The sequence below is a fragment of the Betta splendens genome, chromosome 4 (genome assembly GCF_900634795.4).
Source record: "Betta splendens chromosome 4, fBetSpl5.4, whole genome shotgun sequence".
In the NCBI taxonomy this organism is placed as follows: Eukaryota; Metazoa; Chordata; class Actinopteri; order Anabantiformes; family Osphronemidae; genus Betta; species Betta splendens.
Genome location: NC_040884.2, coordinates 13,244,587 through 13,266,673, shown reverse-complemented (window position 1 = coordinate 13,266,673; position 22,087 = coordinate 13,244,587). Strand labels below are relative to the sequence as shown.

Below are 22,087 nucleotides of genomic sequence, written 5' to 3'. Positions count from 1 at the left end.
ATAATCACCAAGTACACTGAGTTTATTTAGCATGTATCATGTAGTATAAAACCTAAAACGGTCTACTCATGAGGTATCTTACCCTTCGATGTCCTCCTCATGATGACTGATGGACGGCTCCACAGTGAGCACCACCTTGTGAACCTCTTTGAGGTGGCTGAAGTACACCCCCACATATCCAAAGGCCTTTTCACAGAACTCACAGCTCAGAGAGCGTCGGGGGCGTATCTCCGAGTGGTGAAGCTTCATGTGGGTACTCAGGCTGCCGGAGTGGGCGTAGGCCTTGCGACATACAGGACAAACGTAGGGCCGACTGTTGGTGTGACTGTTCATGTGGCTTTGGAGGTGATGCTTGAACTGGAAGCAGCGACTGCATGTGGGACAGCGGTGGAGTGGTCGGCTGCCTACGAACACTCTGGGATGGGAGGCGCCTCTCAGGTGGAAGGTGACTGGGCCTGGCTGCGTGGCACAGTCGAGGGCCTTCGATGCAGTAGTGGTGGGCAGCTGGTGGCTTAGTACAAGTTCCTGTTCTTGGCCATCTGGGCTAATGGCCGGCAAACTTACGAGTTGGGGAACTGTCTCCATTAACAACATGGGCTTGGGTCTGATGCTCCGATATTTCTTTGAAATATCAACTTCCTTTTGTTTGGAGCCTGGGACGACTACTGTAGATTTCTCTGGGGTCCTTCTGCGGAAAAAAGACAAGGACCTCTTTTTCCGGGCCTCGAACGCCAAGACGTCCTCCATCGTCTTCCTCTTTCTTCCTCTCTTCTTGCCTGGTGGTTTCTGAAGACTCCCTGCATTTGACACAAGTGTGGTCTTGGTTTGAGGTTGTACTGTAGAGTTTGGCACCTGATTGCTCAAGTCATCAGTTGTCTCCTTAGTTTTGGACTTAGTATCTAGGGAGCTACTGAGTCCTGTGTGGCTACAGAAGCTTTTCTTCTCTGGGGACAAAGGGTTGCTCTTGGCTGCTGGGATGAGGGTGTTCTTCATCTTAGAGTAGGGCAGGATGGGGAGCTTACCTTTAGGTGGGGAGGGGATAATCTGGACAGCTTTGCTGAAGATGGCTGGGGACAGGACAGTGATACTGCTCTGGGGCTGGGCTACACTGGGCTTCGACTGGCACAGCCTCACCGTGGTCTTACTCTCCAGCGAGTGGCCTTGGGTGCTTTTGATAGCAGCAGGAGGGTACTGGAGGTTCTGAATAAGTCCAGCTGCAGAAGATCGCTCAGACCCATCTGGTGGTCGCTCCGACTGAGAGCTGGGATACAAAACCGCATTATCTGGGAGAAGAGCAGTGACAGAGATATCAGAAGAAGCTGGGTCAATCAAAAGAAGCTGCTCTGAAGGCTCCTCTTTGGCCACTGGAGGTTCCTTCGTGGTGTGTTTTAAGTTCTGCTTTTTCATTTTTTTGGATCCGTCACTCATCGCAGGTTTGGTCTGCAGCGTCACAGCAGCTTTGGGGGCCGTTTTTATTCTGGTAGCGATTAGTGGTGGTGATTTTTTGACCTTATCCGTTGCCCCCTTGCTTTTTACTGACTGGTATCTGGGAATGGGCAACTTGAGGTTCTTTTGGATTGGCTGGGTTTGTTGCTGCTGTGGTGTCTGGGAAGAAACCGATGGGGGCAACGCCACCAGAGAGAAAGTGCCATCCTGACCTGCTATTTGCATCAGTGCATAGTTTTGGGTGGGAACAATGATGGACTTAGGGCTGGTGGCAGTGGTAGCATCGGGGAGGGCAGAGGTAGGCTGGCAGGACACGACCGCTGGGGAGGGGGAGGGCACCACGGCCGGGGCCTTGGGGGCGATGGAGCGAAACTGGAGACTCTTCATTTGAAGGCTGGAATCCACGTCCTACCAGCTGAAACAAATTAACAAACATTTATAAGAATGACTGCTCCGAGACTAGCAGGACTATTATACCTTAACCTTCCCTTTAGTACCAACCCTCCAAGCTCAACTCTCTGAACAGCACTCTCTACGAGGACACCAATGTATGACTGCAGTTTAACTTTGGTGGAGTGTCTACATGTAATGTCCTTGGCAGCTTTCAAAAAAGAGCAGGACAACAAGGAGTGGGGCCCACAAGGACGACAGCAAGCGCACACCATCAAAAATGCAGGCATTTACACAAGTGCGACAAGTAGACTTATTAGTCACACGGAGCAGACTCTCTCCCCCACTCTTTGATTGGATCTCAGCATGCAGCCGTGGTACATGCTGAAGCTCTGTGGGGTTCTTCTTGTACCCCCTTACTTCCTGAAAGAATCCGGTCAGTGGAGTATGAAAGCTGCCCAAATGTAGGATCGCAGAAGATCAGCGGTGTATCCACTCTCTCTTGCTGAGAATGAGATTTACTTCACTGTCCCTCGTTAGCAAATAATCATCCATATTGTAAATGTCCAGATCTCTACTTGATACAAACTACTGCAGAACTCTATGGAGAACCTGAGTGAGGTTTTAAACAAGTCTTTATTATCTCAATCTCCTCAACACTTTCCATCCATCAATCAAAAGCCACAGGTATGGCTTCAAAAACAAAGTCAAAGCAGCCTTCAGCTACATCAATACAGTATCTTTATATCAAAGCCGGAGGAGATTACAGTGGAATGCTTGTAATGGGCTAATTGTAAACAGATTCTGAGGGTTAAATTTCACATTTTGACCCGTCGTCAAAGCAGCATTTACTACAGGCAGCAATCCAACTCCACTGTGTAATACTAATCAGTAGAAAGTACAACAAACTGGAGGTGTCACAAAAGGCAAATATTCCACAACAAAAGCCCCGTATTCACCTTCAGAGCAGCCGGAAAGCTTTCCACACACAAAAGAGCAACAGGAATATTATTTAACAGCTGGAAGTGTTTCTGTACCTAGGGATTATTTACACAGGGCCCCCACTACATTCTACCCGGACAGTGGATACCACTTTGAATGTGTCTTTGAATGAAAATGCAGTGAAATAAAACTCTAGGCATCTGATGTGGCTCTAGGAAGAGTTTTTCCCTGTTTCCCCATTTGGACCACGGGGGCTGAGTTTCTCTTCCTATAACTCCAGAACTTGACCTTAACAACATAAAGTGCCTTAAAATGGCTCAGTCATGACTGGACTACATAAACTCCCTGAGTTGAAGTGACACTGATTGATTCTACCAAAGAAATATGAAACGGCAGGTGAACCGTCAGTCCGTGGTCCTTTGTCGCGGACGATTCAGCAGCTGATATTTGATACCAGAACCAAACAGCTCAGTCAGTGTGGAAGTGTTGACACATCTCAAGTTTAAAGAACTATAATGTGTCTGATTCTTTAAACATACAAAACAACAGAGGAATCATCTAAAACATTAGAAGAACCTCTGTCACACCAACTCATGTAATGAATGTTAACACATTTCACTGGGTTAAGAAAAAGCTAAGATGAAGTGCAAACAGACCATAAATCACAATGACGTGGCCTCAAATCCACCAACTGTATCTGTAACTGATCCCACAACATCTGGAGCTTTAGTGTGAAACTAACCAGTTCAATACGTTCACAAAAAGCTGCACAGCAGGAAGCGTGAGTGACAATGATGATAACATGGCCTCCAGCCACGGGCTGTCAAACACTGGTGCAGGCCACTAAGTGTCCCCCTCTCACTCCGTTTCCTCATTTTCATGCTTTATTCTCCATCTGCATCATCATCCAGGATAGCAGATGTTGGACCAATGGCAGAAACCGAAGGAGCAGAGAGGAGGAGGAGGAGAACTGAACTGTGTTCACTTCTTGGTACCAGTGACGGTCAACTCGCCCCGTCATCATCACTCTCGCTCCTCCTGCTGAGATTCTTGTGGTAACCATCAAACAAAGGAACCGACTAAACAAATGCCAGAGTCACAAATGTTTAGCCAGACATGTAAACCATCATCTGGTCATGGTGATCTAGTCCCAGCTGGGAGAACAAACACAAAACAAGGGCTAAAATTACACCCAGGGATTCTTCCACCGGACTTTTGTACTTCAATGGCCCTTTAACAGCGCCTTTGAGCAAGAAACAGAGCAGGTTATCCACTAAGAGCCGTGTTGGTGGTTCAAATCCCACCTGCATCCGTGGGCAAGACACAAAAAAAAGTTTCATCAACAGTTGCTTTTATCCCAAGTGACACTTTTCTGAGACTTTTTTGAGGTCAAACAGTTGACTTTTTCAGGAAGTGTATAGAACAGAAGAACTTTAAACCACTACTAAAAGTATTGGAACAGTTTGTTTTAACATGCAGACGTTTAAGTTAACTAAAGTGTGAACTGGCATTATGCATTGTGCAGGCACTGACTCCTTTGATTTCACAAACTATTTTAATGAGTGTTAATAGACAAGACTCAGCAGCTGCAAGACGCAGTCTTTACATTAACATTTTAAATCAATTAAATCTACTGAACAACAAAAAGGCCTGAATGATTCCTACACAACACAGACAGATCATGGAACCCTCAGTATTGACTCCTCCAAGTTTTAGTAACTTGAAATATTACTGTTGTTGAAGTGGATGTGTCTTCATTCAAACGAAGACTAACACAGTGACCTAGAAAAAAAATTCAAGGAGGTCACAGATGATACTTAATCTGCCAAGTAGTCTAATCTGACTGGGGTCAGGGGTTAGGCTGGGCCCATGCAAAGCCCAGTTTGGGAGAGATGTGAGAGACTGGGGGAGGGGAGAAAGTGGGGGTGAGTCACACAGACAGATTATCAGGTAGAGTCAGTGGGGTGAGAGGTGAGGGTCTGCTGTTTATGCAGAAAACAGGTCAGGGTTGAGCTAAAGGGCAGCATGGGGACTGAGAGGCAGAGAGAGAGAGAGAGAGAGAGAGAGAGAGAGAGAGAGAGAGAGAGACAGACAGGCAGGCAGGCAGAGAGACAGACAGACAGACAGACAGACAGACAGACAGACAGACAGGATGCCTGCTGGAAGCCAGTAACACCACTTTGTGAAAGGTGAGCAGTGTTTTAGTAATGTGCTTGCAGAGTTTTGCTCCCAGTACGTGGAGAAAGTTGTTAGACAACTGCATCCTTCTAAAGTCTCACAGCATTTGTTGAGTAGACAAAAGCAAACAGAGAAAGTTTCTAAACTTACGTTGCAGCATTCTGGGAAAACATTGGCCGGGTTGTTATCTCCCTTGTAGGTGAGAGAAATGCTCATCTGGGAATCAAAGATAGCGCCTGGAGATGGAGGGGGTCTGGAATGAATGTCTAATAGTGAGAGTAAGGGTGGGCTGAAACCCAGCACAGGCCAAGCTCCCCCAGGTCTCAGCCCAGATGAAAGGCCGGGATCTGGTCTAGATAAGAGGGCAGATCATGGGGGGGTCGGTGCCAGCCGGCTGTGAGAAGCCATGTCCAGCGGCCATCTTTCAGCATCCTCCTCCCATAAAACATACGCACAAAACCAATGGGAGACAATTTCTCTATTACAACACAAAGTTTACAAGAACTAATCAGATCAGAACATTTTCTTTACTCCTGAATGAACTTAAAGTTTGTCTGTGCTCGATTGCTTTTTCCTGCATGAACGCTAACTGCTCTAACACCTAACCCCAGCCCAAGGTGTGTGTGTGTGCAGAAGAGTCTGGGTCTGCAACGAAAGCGGTCATGGGGAAAATGAAATCAGTGTTTGCCGAGGTCCTTGTTTTATCCCAGAGCTCTGCTGAACGAACACACACACACACACACACACACACACACACACACACACACACACACACACACACACACACACACACACACACACACACACACACACACACACACACACACACACACACACACACACACACACACACACACACACACACACACACACACACACTCCTATTGCTACCTTTTCATTGGACAAAACACTGTGAGAACATTACAGCAACATATGGTGTTCATACCATGCGCACATACACACACACCCACCCCCATATGTCATCCACTGTCACCTGACTGAATCAATGCAAGGCAGAAATCCATTCCAATTAGGATCTCGATGCTCTGGCCTGCATGTGGATGTAGAGGGATCAATATGAATCCCACGTCTACTCTGACATTTCTTATAGAACGAGCAAACCATTCACACCAGAGAAATACTCAAACGGATGCTCTGAACGTGTTCTCCTCCAAGAAAAACGCTCCCAGCTAAGGCAAAAAACACTGTATTTTAAGACACAGTAACGTGAACGTAATGCTCTGCACCGTGCTTTAAAGGCAGGATGCTGTAAAAGCCTGACAACCAGCGACCTTTGACCCAGCGAGGGCATGTGCCTCTCCCGAGGAAGTCGTAACATCTTCATTCATTTGTCCTCGCAGACGAGCCCAATGAGCACATTAGAACACAGCTGACGCGGCCGCCGGCTCAGCGCTGCCGGCATCGACGTAGAGGAAGGCGACAGCGACACGCGCTCACGGTCCCCAAACTGTTAACGTGCTGCCACCTCAGGCGGCCGCACCGCGTTGGCCAGGCAGACTTTGCTCAGCACTAAACCTTTGCCTGACCTTTCCCTCTGTTCTGACATTTGGACCTCTGTGAATAGGTCAAACAGCACTAAAGAGTGGAGGAAAATGGCAGCGAGGTGGAGGACGAGAGGGGGATGAGGCTGTCGGACGTCAGCACGCGCTGGATCCTGCAGAAACGTCTCAGTCTAGGACAGCGGTCCACAGGCAGACATTTGATTTGGTAAATGTGCAGAGTCACTGACGTCAGGAACGCCGAGTGGCCGAGAGCGAGAAAACAGGAGGTGACCACACACAGGCTAAGATGGCAGACAGGACGCCACGCGCTCCCCAGGCCAACGACAGCTGGAGGAGCCGTGACGTGGACAACACTGAAGAAGGGTTCAGTTTTCTGCGAGGCTTTGTTTCCCGCTTTACCTCGAAAATCAACAGGTTCTCTCTGTGGGGAGACAAGCGTCTGTGTGCAGCTATTTCTGCCTTCATCTCAATTAAAATTAAAATCACATTTTAGACAATAACATGTTTTTCTGGAACTAGTTTACCTGCTGCTCTGTGAATTATGCCAAGGAGCAAAACTTTATTTCTTATGGCTTCATACATTTATTGGCTTGCATTAGAAAAGCAGGAGATACAGTACTTTTAGCTGCAAACTGCAACTGTTAGTTTTTGGAATTAACATATAGATTTTTTATTACATGTGTGTAGTAGTTCTTCTGAGCCTGAGCCTCTCTCTCATATTAAACGTCTCATGAGCTGGGTCGGCTGTTAAACTGCTAAAACAGGCTCACTCACACACATTGGCCTTATGTGTGTGATGCCACTGCAACAAGAAAACACCTGCGTTCCCACTCAAGTCAATGGAAGAACTTTAATGGATGCCCTGGAAGGAAGGAAGCTGCCAGCTTGCTAATTTTAGGCACTCTGCATCTTGATGAAACGCTGGGAAAGCAGAAAGGAGGCGTGGTGGGGCAGGAAAGTTCTGTTTCACGCTTTGACTTTCTGCATCACGTCTCCGAACTATCATTATCCCCTGCATCCACTGTGAGAGAGCCTCATAGCTCTTTGATTCTCTGAATCATTTCTCATCTTCCCATCTTCAGTCGTTTTCTCTCTCTTCCTCTTTGCGGCTTCCTCCGACTCTTCTCCACTCCCTCTTTCATTTTCACCTCCCTCCCCTTCTGTTGATACCTGTGTAAATAAACAGCGTTGTGTGGGGTGCTAATTAGAGCAGGTTCAGGGACATGACGAGCCCAGAGACGCATAAACAGCAAGGTGGGGAGGAGAGGAGACGAGATGGAGGGGAGGAGGGGGGTGGAGGTAGCCCCGGCCAAGGGCAACACAACACAGACACAAACCTATCAGTGCAGTGCTGAAGGACAGACAGGGTGGTTTGGTTTTCAACCCAACACACACAGAGTGGTAGGAAGGCAGAGGACTTTGAAGGTGCTGCGAGGGCCACAAGGAAACAAGGAAGCACTTGGCTGGGCTCTGTGGAAACTTCCTTAATGATGGCTGCTCACAGATCAAAAGATTATGGAGATGAAGCCAACGGTAGCGCAGTGTAGGTGAGCCTTCGCTTCCCAAAGCAGGTCAGTCTCCCCTAATAATGAATGGCTTCTCTACAGAGAATAAGACACGAGGCACGGAACACAAACACATCCCACTTGGTGGTAGCTTATTGTAACTCGGTCTTTGAACAAATGTCTACATGAGCTTCTTCACACGTGGCTGAATTATAGACGTGAAACTGGAAGTCAAACCACACAAAATATGAACCTGAAACAATCTATGAACTCCACTCAGAACAGCTTCATCCTACCGTGTTCGTGACAGCGAGCTTTGCTGTAGTATCATAGTACCAGTGACATCGCCACTAATATATTAGAGATGTAATGATTCCAGAAGTGAAACAAAAACTATGATACAAATGCCCACGACGTCACGATGTGCATGAATGGCGACAAAGAAGAACCATGAGTCACCTGCAAATGCAAAAGACCCGATTTATAAGATATTTGAATTTTATCAGACAAGCGCAAACTAAAGCAGAACAGGAGAATTATGACCCTGTATGCAAGTAAAACAGCAGTGACTTCCTTTTAATCACCCAACTTATGCTATTCTTAGTTTATACAGGGCTATGAAAACATCCATCATTATTAATCATCTTTGATAAACACTTATCAAGCACCGACGTCCAGAGCCTGAGCTGCATCCAGAGCATCTCAGTAGAAAGCACATCATTAGTGAAATCAATCAACCAAGTGTATTTGGAGGGGCAGGAGAGGAGATGCTAGTAGTCAGAGTCAGAGTTAAAACACCATGTTTCGGCATCAGTAGACAACTTCTGATCCCAGACCAAGACCAGACTGGTGATGATATGTGCAGAGCAGACTGAGCAATAAGCTGTAAATCTCAAATTAAGTCCAGCACCAACGCCGATGGAGAGACAGATACAGAGTCTATCTAAAAGACTGAGGAGCACAAGGGGAAATGTGATGACTGCAAAGATGAGCTATTTTTATAATGAGGTCAGTGCGAGCTGTGGGACTCCATCCTCCTGGGAGACACATGCACTCACACACATGGGAAATGTGGCTGGAAGAAGGAGCACGAGGAACAGGGCAGACAAAGTCCGTGAGGGCTAAGACTCTAGGCGCAAGCTTTGGATTTAGTCCTTTTGTTAGTCACCTTTCTGTCCCACAGCTCGTTATTTATTTACTGTAGTGGCAATTTATGCAGTTATTAAAAAAAAAGAGGTTTTTCTGGCTCATGTTAATATGCATAATTAAATATATATGTCTTTCACTAATAAAAGCTCTTTACCGGTTAAATGACAGCTTTCTCCCCGCTTCCTCCCGTGTCTGGGTGGCGCCCGGGTCCTGGTCCTGTCCCGCCCTCTCCACACTCCCCTGCAAAGATGGAAAATGTTAACCCTTTCAAAATAAAGCAAGAAATGATGCACTAAAAATAGATATGAAAATTTATTCATACACCAAAATACTGTTCAGTTGACGAGATTAAGGTCTTTGGTTCTCACCAGCATTGTCATGATTAAACAGATAAATCCTTTAACTCTTCATGCACAGATGTACAGTGTAAATGTGCTCTTATTGGATCTTTCTAGTATTTGTCCCTCTACTCGTTAGAGGATGACCAATCCTTCCTGGAAGCATTTCCAACCAGGTGAGGGGGTTTTTATGTGCTCAGCCAGTATCAAGGTTCAAAGAGCAACATGGTGCAATGAGAGAGCATTCAGTAGCAACATTCTTCTGCACACTAGCGCGGGTCTGCGAGGCCTGGTTCACACACACACACACACACACACACACACACACACACTCGCTACAAGCCCTGAGCCCTCTAAACGCCTGTCACTTTGGCCTCCATTAAGCCAAGCGTGCTCTCGTTTAGCCAACAGTGTCTCAGCAGTTGGGGACGCAGACTGCCCACTCAGTCAGATACAGGCACATTAAATAAATAAGGAGCGCTCTTCTGTGTAAAATATTCATTTAACACGCCTTATCCTCTTCCAACAACCTTGTTAGAGCAGCTGAGGGGGGGAGGGGGTGGGGAGGGGGGGGGGGGCAGAGGCAGACACCGTGGCTCATGTGCAACTCAGCAGAACCTGTGGTGCATCTCTAAGCTCTCTGGGCGTTCAGTCGTATGGGCCTAATTCGCCCTGACACCTCCTTTGTTTCAGGCGTAAAGAGCTGCGTACACACAGCTCCGCACGGGCACGTGCACGGGCGCGTGCTCGCCGCCGCGCACAAACTTCAGGAGAAGGAGCACAGGAAAGGATTTTAGTGCATATTCACAGAATAATCATTCTAGTTGTCTGGGTGAATTATTGAGAAGCGGGAGAGCAGGACACGCGAGGCGGGAGCGCAGGAGCTGCCTGAACCTGAATCAGACAACACAGCAAGTCGTCCTCTAAACAAGCCGCTCGTGATGAGCCGGGACAGGAAGCGGCCTATTATGGGATGGAGAACCCCACAAACGCACACAGGCCTTTATTTAAGGCGACTGTGCACGTGGATGATGATGGACTTTTTAACGCTGCAAAGTTAAATCCAAATAATAAACTGTCTTAATGTTGTTCAAAGTATTAAATCTTCAAAAGGACAGTGTCGTTCTGTAATAATCCCGCGTTAACGCGATTTGCCAGCCGCTCCTGTGATCACGTATTACGGTGAAGGTGGTTTGAGGAGAAGACGTTTTCCTTTTAAAAAGCGGAGGTGGATTCCCCTTTGTCCGTAGCCACATATTTAAGCTCGGGCCACGTACCGGGCAAACAGAACAGAGCTGAACGGTGAATAGCCAGGTAGTCCCCGGATCATCACCCCCCCCCCCCCCCCCCCCCCTCCCTCCCCCCACCCCCTCCTGAGTCCACTGTTCAGCCCCAGAGCGGAGGTTGTTATGTCAACTCTGACAGTGCTCATTACCAGCTTCTACGCTCGGGATTGGAGTTAACAGGCTTTGGCCCATGCAGGGGCCGGCTAGACCTGCCTGCTACAATGGGATCAGTGTGTGCGCCGAGTTAATCGCAAAACACCCTCTCGTTTCTAAATCGCACCCTGCGGCCGCTGGACGCCACGGAGGCGGCGGTGCCGCGTCCACGGACACGCGCTGCCCGTTTGTACGTCATGTCGCGCGACGGCATCCGCGCTGTCCCGACGACGTTCTGCTTCTTGCTCCACCTTCGGCACAGAGGCCTGAACTACACCAACGTTTCAGTGCTGGGGAAAGTAGATTTATTTTCTTCAAGGGGCTTTTAACAACTCTGGTGGTTTTGCAGCGAGTGCCAGGTCTTCTCATGTAACATCAGCTGTTTACTGACTTATGCCCCAGTCTCCAGGTTTTACTGTAGGTCTGGACCTGAGCAGGCAAAGTTATTTATGTTAAGTTATAAACAAGATTCTTTTTCCATATAGTTTTTTGATCCCGACGCAGAATGAAAAGGACAAAAGTGTGAGGTGTCCCACAGCTGCAGCACTGCAACCAAAATTAGCCAGGACCACATGAAAAGCCATCGTCTCTATTCCAGGCCGGGGCGGGAAAATTACAGCCCTTCTCTCTCTACTCTAGCATTAAACCTCAATTAGTGCACAACTACACCAATGATGTCATCACCGAGCCAGCCAAGAGCCCTAGAAATAAGAGGTGCTCTGCTTTGCAGCAACAGACACACAACCTCAAACTATCCAAACTCGCTGTGCAGCTGAGCTCGGAGGCCGAGAGAAGTTCTTAGTTCGGTCCAAATGCCAAGAGATAAGATTATGTTCCTTCGCTACAGCCTGAAACCACAAGCGTCTGTGACCTGGTGTGGTTGAAATGACCAAGAATTTTAATCCAAGTCATGACTAGAGTTTTTCCAAGAGGAGAGAGGTCAGTAAAGGTAGGAGAAGAAAACCCTCAGCTTGACCTCCTGTGACCTGGCAGAGACAGAAGAGGAGGGCGATGAGAGTAGGTCATTACTGCTGGTATTGAAGCGACACAAACCAAACGTACACATGACTATTACCTTCACCGGGCGTGTTGCTGTTACAGAGTCACACCTCAATGCGCGGACAGAAAGAAAAGATCAAGACTAAATCACTTCCTTTCACAACTGACACTGCTCAGCTTGGCTTCACCATGAAGCGGTGGTGTCTCTGCATGGTGCCGCCTGCATCGCCACGTCCCAATAAAATGATAAAAGCCTTAAAAGTGCCCCAAACACTAAATGAATCCTGTTGGTACCGGGTTCAGCGGAGCAGCCAGTACCGTCCTTCCCCACGCTGTGAATTATGCATCACAGCTCCGAGCAGCCTCTCGCTAGTCGTTCAAGCGTCTGCCCGAGGACTGCAAGTAGTCTTCCGTGTACCTCCACCTGAAGAGAAGGATCGCCCTCACATCTTCAAAGAGAAGTCAATCATGCCATGGATTGTTAGTACCACCCAGTAGGTTTGCAAAAACTTTGACTCCGTCTCTCACAGGTGCAGGAAAAAGGGGATGGGGCCCACATTTTACAGAAAGTGGAACAGAATTTCTTTTGTTTTTTTCAGAGCTGAGCTCCGGCAAAAACTTTGAGCAGAGACGGGGGCGGTGAGGGAGGGCTGTCGAGATCAAAAGCCTCAGAGTTCCTGGCGAGCGGACCCAATCAGCCGAGAGGGCCAAGGAGAGGAGGAGAGACAAGCGCTTCCCTTTCAAATTGATCCCACAGAGACCCTCAAGGTTTCCCTCGCAGGACTCACAGAAAAGCGATAAAAATCTGGCCCTGTGGATCAGACAAGGAACTGGGAGGGGAGAAGGCGAAGAAGAAGAAAAAAAAATCAGAGAGAACAGAGGGGAGGCACGGGGGGAGATGAGGCGGTTGAGGCAGATCAAGAGAAGGAGGGTGGGTTCAGTCTCTAAGGCTGCATCTGAGCATCGCTGCGTGCCAACAAACAGCCAGAGCCTGGGTGCGATCCGCTATCAAACCCGTGTTACGAGTCTGATGGGGGAGCCAATCAGCTGCTGGTGCCTAGGTCCTGGCAGCGGAAGCGCTGGAGCTCCTCTCACTGGCCCAAGATCAGACTGGATGAGGCTGTTGTCATTATCCACATCATGTTGGGGTCCCAAAGGAGCGAGCGCTATCAGAGCAACCCAGGCGCAGAGCGGACCCGCCTGGTCGCCAACAGGAGCTCACAGAATAAGGTGTGGGGCTTTGTCCGAGTCCAAGGATCTGTTTCTATTTCACAGCATTAGGACATTATCACTAGGGTCTCATTTATACTGTAGTAGTCGTAGTCAAATAAACAAATCTCCTGGAGGATTAACAACCAGGATTAGCTGCCGTCTGAAAGGCTTTGATTTGAGGATTCTTCTTTTCCTGTGACTCTGGTGCTGAACAGTCTGATTCTACGACAGTAGAGCTGTGACAAAAGAATGTCAATATACACGACACACTTAAAGGCTGCAACAAGGTTTTCATATAAAAAAATAAAAATTAATTGATCAGAAAGAGCCAGTCCATTCAGTCTTTTGCCACATGTAAGGTTGTTTCACAGTTAGAGGCACCTAGTAAATGTAAGTACACACAAGTAGCGATGGCTCAGCAACACAAACTAAAGCCTGTCAGCTCTGGTGAACCCGAGGCAGCGCAGTACTTTACAGAATGATGCCGAAGGGTGAGTGAGAATCAATCCTTGAAGACAGTGACTCTGAGTGAGAGCCCAATGATCTTTTTTATTAAATTAAAAAACTGAATCAAATCAAACTGGAAGCTGTGCAACACCTCTATGTAATGCAGAACTATCATTTCCATCCATCTACACATTCCAAGTGAGTGGGTGACAGTCACATTAACAAAAAAACATAAATGGAGCCACAGAAAGTGGTTGACTTTTTGGCTCTGGCTCCTCTTTTTTAGTTTCAACTTGAGTTACAAACATTTTAAAGGCGCTGTTCCTTCTTTTGGTCAGGGTTATGTAAAAGGAACATTTAATCTAGAAACACTACAAAGGCTACGCAAACCGGTGACAGTTCACGCTACGACATTAAGCTAAACCAAGGCCTCGTGGCTACGTTAAATCAGCCTCGCTGTGATGAACCTTCAGCCGTATGAATAAGCTGATCGGTCATTAAACGCACCCTGAGCTGACACGCCCCTTTACCCTGAGCTGCTCTTCACGAATGCCCTGAAATCACGCAACTATTCAACATCAATATTTTGACATTTCATTCAGCTGACTCTCGAGACGGAGCCATTTATTTAATTAGCTGAATAAAATTGGCAGGAGAGGCAGATTCAAAGTTGCGTTGCCACAGGTAACCTTTTTAGAGGGACTCGGTGTGGCAAATTGATTGCTGAGAGCGCAGACTCATCATGAGTGCTAATTTTCAGACGCAGCGCACAGCAGAGCAGCAAAATAAGGGGCACTATTTATAACGGGGAAACAGGAGAGGGATTAGCTTGTCATTAGAATAAAGAGCGCAGAAGAAGAATCAATTTCAGGGTTTAAAAAGCTGACAGGCACAGTTCACTTACTCCTCAACCCTCCCTCTCTGCCTGTGGCTCCCAGCGTTTCCATGGCACAGCCTGTGACCTATAGGATATATTTGCTCCATTTTCTGCAACGTGGAAAATCACAGTATGTGCTCCCCATCAACTTGTAGCTCATCCAGTGACCACTGTGCCCACAGGAACTCTGCTCCCTGTTAATAACAGACTGAAAAAGGGCTTCATCGCTTCACACGCACCTGATGTCCCTCAGTTAAGCCAATACAAAGCGGTGCGCCACAGGGAAACGTGCAGGGAGGGAGAGGCGACCCAGTCTGCTCTGCCTCCCCGTCCCTCAGCCCCTGACCCAGGCCAGCGCATGCCCGCTGCTTAACCGGGGCAAATATCGGCTACAGGAACCGCACAGGAAACGCTGTAAAGCGACACGAACAGGAACTGACACCGGGGGGGGGGGGCGCAAAATACCACAAACTTAACCTTTCTCCAAAAAATAAAAACTGGGATGCATTTCGCTTGGTCACTGATGAAGAAGCAAACTGTGGAGGAAATTACCATCCAACACTGCAGCAGGGACGAACCGAAGACGATGCTGCCAACAGGAACTAAAGCAAAAAGCCAATCCAATCAGCTTATAGGACATCTAATAGCACACGAGGACGAGACACTACGCTAATTTGTCTCGTCTGCACAGCGCTCTGACAGCCCCATTCATACCGACATCTCTTTAACATGAGGTTAGTGGGTGTTTGGCCTCCCCTTCAGTCGTTTGTGCGCTGCAGAGCCTGGAAATGATTAGGCCTGGGAGGGCAATTAGCCTGAGCATCGCTGGGCTAAATATAGTCCAGCTTGGCCTGCTCTGCTCCTGGGTCATTTCCACGCCGCGGCCTCAATCTGGAACTGCTCTGTTTTATGGCTGATGCAAAGGCAGCGCTGACTCAGACAAGATAACATAACTCACCCGCCGATCAGGTGTCTCCCACTCACTCACTACCTTCCCTCACGAGAGAGCCGTGGAAGGAAAGATAAAAAGAACAACATTTGAAAGGGAAGCATATGTTCACCTCAGCATGAGGAGGAAGAACTGGGAGAGCTTCCATCACACTTGGTGCCCCCCCGTGTCCTCAGGAGCCTCTCCTTTCTTTAATAAGAAACAATTCACTAAAGAAAAATGCCTTCTCACAGAATACACCAGCTAAGGAAGAATGCTTCCCATCACATGGCTCCCTGCATCTCCCACCCCACATGGAAAAAAAAAAGCAAGAGATCGTATCCTCACAAACAGGAGGTTCGCCCACTGGTTCACCTGGGACAGCTCTTGGATAGCAGAGGCAAGCTGGAAGGTTATGGGAGCCTGGGAATGTTTAACATCAAGAAAGCAATCAGAACATAGCTGGAGCTCTGGGAATTAGACAGGAAGCATGAAGTGTAACCCTTTCCTGCCCGAAAGGAACGAGAGAAGCTTCGCCCACATTTCAGAAGAAAAGTAAAGTGTGCAAACATTAAGAACTTACACTGAGGCACTCAAATATTTGTTTGAGATGCTGGTTCTAGACTGGTTCTAAATGTTTAAGGACCCAGAGCCTTTTACAGTTACTTGAAGAAACCAGTTAGTGGGATTAGTGGGTTGGAAAATACAGTTTTGGTGTTAAAGCTTCTCACCCGTCGTCGTGTTCGATGGAGACTGAGCTGCTCACACAAAGCAGAGGGCGAACGCTGGCACTTACAGGTCGCTGTGTGTGAAATCAAATGTTCCCGTGGCCATGCAAAAGAAAAGCAAGATAAAAAAAAAGCAAGTGTTATTTAACAAAACCCTCATCACGCTAAAGACAAGCCACATTTGTCCAATGCTACATATGTGACACCCAATGTATCACAGGCCTTTAGCTTCAAAACTCTTAAGTGATCACCCACTTCATTTATTCTTCTCTGCATCCAATGATGAAGAGATGCACTGATCCATTATCTACTCTGTTTCATTTAGGGGAACTAGCGCCTGTAAACAAGCCGTGGAGTGAGTTCATGTAAGCGGAGGCAGCCTGTGGCCATCTGCAGCTAAACCAGTGTTTTACACATCTCAAACATTTTAAGAACCCAAAAACAGCCAATTCCTTATTTTCTAAACACAGCTTTTCATAGACCTACCCCATCATTTAGAAAGGTGATGTGTGAAGACCCAGGGCTCTAATGCGATACAAGAAAAGCAATGAACAAAGGCAGTGGCCTCTATGCCAACACAGACTCCACTTCAGCTTCTATTGCGGACTTGACCTCGTGTACATTTCAGCAAAGGTCAAAATGTTCTGCTTCTACACTTAGTTTAGCTCGACAGAACCCGCGTCAGGCTGGGAGACCTACTGGTATACTGGGAGGCGCCCAGTGACATTCACTGTAAAGGAAGCCACAGTGGAAGACACTGCTCGAGCCACACTGAAGACCATAGGTTGACATCGATCCTCCACCAGAACGTGGTTTTGGCTTGAGAAGTGTGAAAGCGCACGTGTTAATTCAAGGACACACTTTAAACTCTGCTCTGTTACAGAAATATTACCACAACAAGCCAGTCAGACTAAAGAAAATGAAACCATCCACCACCAGTGATAAGCAGCCGAAGATCAGGAGCAGGACAAGAACAGTGGATGCAAGTGAAGGAGCTAGTGCCAACAATCATTGCCCTTGGAGACAAAGATCTAGAAAGAGATTTCAAAATGTAAACGCATTAGATGAGCTTATCATTGTCATCACATGCATGTATGAATGCACATATAAATATTCTCACTCGAGACATCCATCACGCTGCTTTACAGACTTCGGACATGATCTTTGTCCTGTTTATGCATCATCTGACGCCCGGGAATAAGACAACGTGGCCTGGCTTACAGCGCAGATCGAAGTGAGCCCTTGCAGTGACATTATTTATTGAAATACGTTCGCTCAGCTGAAATATGTATAGCGAATGCATTATGAACAGTGCTGCTGATTTAATGCCGGCTTGGTCTCTTCTGTTTGAGTAACAGAGGAAAGGTTCTGGCGCTTTAATTTAGCCTTTCATGAATGGAAGGGATTTCCTTTTGAATGTATAGAAAGTTTCAAAATTCTGATCTTAATTACTTGGTTAATTAGCTGTGATTCACAGGGAGAAGGCCTGGCCTCTCCCAGGTCCCTCTGCATAGCTGTGGGGGCTCCTCAGCAGCTCTCACATCCTCGCTCCTTTTGTAAACCACCAATCTTACACTCGTGACACTGATTTGCAAGTGTGCCTGTGCTGAAGGTGGGCTTTTTTCCTCAAATGTCAGCAAACCCCATAGTGCTCCTGCTGCCTGAGGAGAGTGTAGCCCATCAGGCCTTTTCTTCACCGTCGCCACTTACATTCCACAGATTTATGCCTTATAGTCTTCCAAAGCAGCATCCTGGATGCTGTGATAAACACGGCTCTGCCTTTTTGCCTCAACTTGGAGGATCGCTGTAACACTAAGCTAATCACAGAAGGAAGGAAGTCACAGTAGGCAGAATAAAAAGGATTGTCTTAGGTAGGCGTGCAACAACTCCAACACGAACCTCAGAGCTAGTTATCACTCATCTGGGTGGATCAAGGTTTTGCCTGCACTTCATCCCGATTACACGCCACCTACAACACTTGGTATCTTAAAGAGGCAGTGTGGAATTTAAGAAGAAGTAGGCGTTTTGGCAGCAGGCAAGCCTGAGAGCAGCAGGCCAGCAGAAAGCCAAGGTAAGGTCCAGCTGAAGCAGCTGCTTGCGATTAGTACACCCCCCACTCGAGCAGGAAATAAGCAATCATTTAGTGGTGACAGGTACACGCTGAACCGCTGCTATCTCTGCTCTCAAACCAACCAAATAATGGATTACAGCAGTTTAGTGTTAACCTGAAGCCTCTCAAGTAGATTTGCCAAGGTTAGTCAGTTTCCTACCTCTGAGCATGAGCAGCAGGTAACGACATGGAGGAACCCTGCTGCGCTGCAGACAAGAGTTTATGTGAAATGGATTTCAACAGCTTGGACAAGCAAAAATATCAAATGCTAAAATCCTGTGTGTGTGTGTGTGTGTGTGTGTGTATATAAAATAGATAATGACATACAAAAACAATATCAAATAAAGAAAAACTTCAGTGATATCCTCCTCTAACGTGAGGCCTTCCCCCCATGCAAAGCAGTGATTTAGAGGTCTCCTGTGAGCTGTAAAGGCTTAACGTGTCCAACTAGATCTGGAGTGTAGCTTTAGACCTGCCTTAATGCACTGCCAGGTCACCGTCACTGTGTGAAACAGCAAACCTGGGCCACTGTGGCTGCTTAATGCTGGGGCCACACATACACGAGCAAAAAGCTTCCAGCAGTCAACCATTGTGATGAGGACCATCAGAGGCAGGAAGTGATACCTGAGCAAATCTGTGCTTGGGACAATGAGGCAAAGAACCTAACCAAGGTTTGTCATGAGACCTTCACAGTCCGACACTCAACACAACAGTATCCTCTTTATCTGCTCCAGAGGAACCAGGTCCACAGGCCCACAGGCCGCCCGGGTAACAGGAACATCAGAGTCAAAAAACAAATCCAAGGAACCAAGTGCTCATTTTAAGAATAATCTGATGCAGATTAAAGGGCTGAATACTGCACATGCTGTCATTGCTGCTGATGTTAACACAAGTAGGTATTGACTACTTTTAGTTATTGTCAAAGTTAACAAGTAATGCTGTTCAAATACTAATGAATCCCAAAATAGACAAAAGTCCACAGTTCTTTATTAGGTCAAAGCTTTGGTGTATGTAACAATGTTTCTTTTATAGTTTTCCATAATTAGAACAAATCAGGCACCTTATTGTGTAAACAGGAAGTTTTGGGTTTGGCTGTAAACTGTGGACTGACCATAATATAGTGTCATAATATGACACTTATTTATCATGTAGACATTTAAAGCAGTATTAACGCTGGCAGCGTGACATGGCACAGTCCGAGGTACTACTCAGGGCAAGTGCAACATTATTCACCGATGCACAGATTCAAAGGCTCTAGCACAGGCATACAACGAGAACACAGCTTCTGAGAGTAGTAGTAATAATAATAATAATAATAATAATAATAATAATAATGCAAAGCCAATGTCTCACTATTCTCACAGCAATAAACACACATATAGGCCATGACATAGATGTAGGAATGTTGGCCTACAGTAACATTAGATGTCCTGTTTTACCCTTAAATAGCCACATCCTTGTCCTAACATTTCAGACATGTTCTCATTATGAGCATATGAACCTCATGTCACATCCACATTCTCATTGGGGCTTTGTCCAGATACAGTCAGGGCGACATGCCCTCACACAGAGACAAGCAGTCAGATGTGCTGCTCCTACAGGCCCTCGGGCGCCGCAGCCATTCCTCCCTCTACAAACAGATTTGTGCTGCAACCTCAGATGTCTCACTACTGTACAACAAGCAGGGATGAGCAACATGCAACCACTGGCGTTCATCGCTGCCTTCCTTTCCATTAGGAGGATTAGGCCTGATCAGGCCTTCCTTTGCTACCTTACTGTGTGACTGGCAGAAATACAGTATGTCATGAATAAACCACACAGGAGCTGAGAGCCTGGCGATAGCAGGACTGCACAAGAAGCTTTATGGGGAGGGATGCCGTAGCCTCTAAACAACGCCACAGCTAAACACCTTCATAAATTAAAGTGGTAGGAGAGGTTTTACTCAGCGTGCATCAATCAAGCAGTAGCGCCAAGCCTGTGACATTTCTGCTGTGCCATTCTTTGGCTAAGTCAACTGGACAGATCCCAGCCTGCACCACAAGGGAGACCAAGCCTGCGAGGATGGAGGCAGTCGCCCCGTGGCCTGCACCACTCCATTTTATGGGAGAGTTTAGCAAGACGCTTTACTCATCACAGGAACGGATATTACATAACCACAAAACGATGCAATCCGCAGATCACCAGAGCACTTGTGACCCAGGAAACGGCTTGTTGTGCGGCTTTCAACACATTAGGATAATGATAGAGAAAAACAACATCCAGGTTGAATGCTCATATTTTCTCCTTTTACAGAAGACTGGAAGACTAGTCTGCATAACTTTCCAGGCAGCCTGTGCCATAGCTGGATCGACTGCTCTGACCAGGGGCGTCTGTGGTTGAACCATATTAGTGCACAGGTCCAGAGAGGCAGGCAGGCTCCACTGTGCCTGACATGAAGCACCCTCAACAGGGGAAAGACTGAGTAATGGCAGGGTAACTTGATCCAGGGCTGGGAGGGAATGGGAGCAACCATGACACCTAAATCATAGCTGTGGGATGGAGAGCGAGGGAGGCGCACACAAACATGGCTGAGGAGACGGTGGGAGGGACCAGGAGAGAAAGGAGAGGGAGACAGCGTATTTGGAAAACAGCCAGATGACGGGGGATGACAGTGAACGCCTCACGCACGTGCCGCTCCCAGCGCTGGGGCGGCAGGGCTCTCGGAGGAATGACAGGCGTGGGTTTGAATTTCAAATCCACTGGCCCGTCTCACGCAGAATAAACACATCTCGGCCTGTAAGGACTTATAGTTTTCCTAATGTCAAACACTAATTGAAAAATGTATGACATAAATAAACAGCCTCTCTTTATATATGCAAAACATCATCAAACATCATAAGCTGAGACTCACTAAGGAAGCTGGCTACAAGCTTCATTAGTTTATTGTTGTGCTTAAAAGTCGCAAGATTCATCAAAGGAAAATAAATGCGCAGTTTAGAAGTATTTAATCAAAATTCAGTTCAGTTCTTTATTATCATGTTGTCAGAGACTAATGAATCTTTATATTTGATGAATGCTGAAATTATTAAACCTACTGCTCAAATAAGTGCGACTTTTAGCAAAAACAGTAGGTGAATAAACAAATTAAGACAAATGTAACTACAAAAAAGTATTAACAAATACTAGTTTAATAAAACACACTGATTAAAATTAAAAACCTTTTATAATTATAAAGTTTGCACAAAAGGTCTGTTCCCCTCAAATCTGTCTGAATCTGAGTCTTCTCCTTTGCCACATGATCCATCCACCACAAGGCTGACAGCTGATCACTACACAGGTGAGTCTGACAACATGGGGAAAAAAACAAAAAAAAAGTGTTGCATTTATAATTTTGCCTTCAGCATTTGTTACTCTTTGCAAAACAAAAAGTAACAAAATCCCCTGAAGTACAAATTACCAGTTTAAAAAACCCAGTTATGGCTAAATATAAATTAAGAAATACCAACGCAAAAATAGAAACAAGTCAAGCAAGGCAGTACAACACATTTTTAACTCAGTGACACAACGCAACTTCCCTTTTCAAACACTGCTCATTTGAGAGGCTACAAAGAAAGAACCTTCTCCAAACTTAGAGTTCCCTGAAACAGGCCAACGCAAGCAGCTCTACAGAGTGAGCTTCGAATTCATGGCCTTGACCTCGATTGAATCAAAGTTTCACTGTCTTCTTAAAGCAGATCATTATAAAGTTCAGTCTAAAACCGTCTTATGTTTTTTACAGCTGACGATCTATTTTTACTTTCTTACTTCATATTCTATACTCATCAGCTTCCTATGATCATATGCCACCAATGAGAACGAACAAAATGGTTTTGCTGGAAGTGGAACAGAGCCAGGAAC

At 46.7% G+C, this 22,087-nt stretch overlaps 1 protein-coding gene across 4 annotated transcripts in view; it reads right to left on the bottom strand.

The window, feature by feature from the left end:
* Nucleotides 1-22,087, bottom strand: part of znf438 (zinc finger protein 438) — a 28,479-nt gene that overhangs the window by 2,487 nt on the left and 3,905 nt on the right. For 3 of the 4 annotated variants that reach the window (XM_029147445.3, XM_029147448.3, XM_055508213.1), the window contains exons 2-3: nucleotides 9,288-9,373; nucleotides 83-1,861 (exon numbers count right to left, since the gene is read on the bottom strand). In XM_029147445.3, the coding sequence (XP_029003278.1) occupies nucleotides 83-1,833 (1,751 nt within the window). In that variant the 5' untranslated portion in view covers nucleotides 1,834-1,861; nucleotides 9,288-9,373. Of the gene's footprint in view, nucleotides 1-82; nucleotides 1,862-9,287; nucleotides 9,374-16,104; nucleotides 16,176-22,087 lie in introns of all 4 variants that reach the window. The other variant, XM_029147447.3, reaches the window with a different exon arrangement.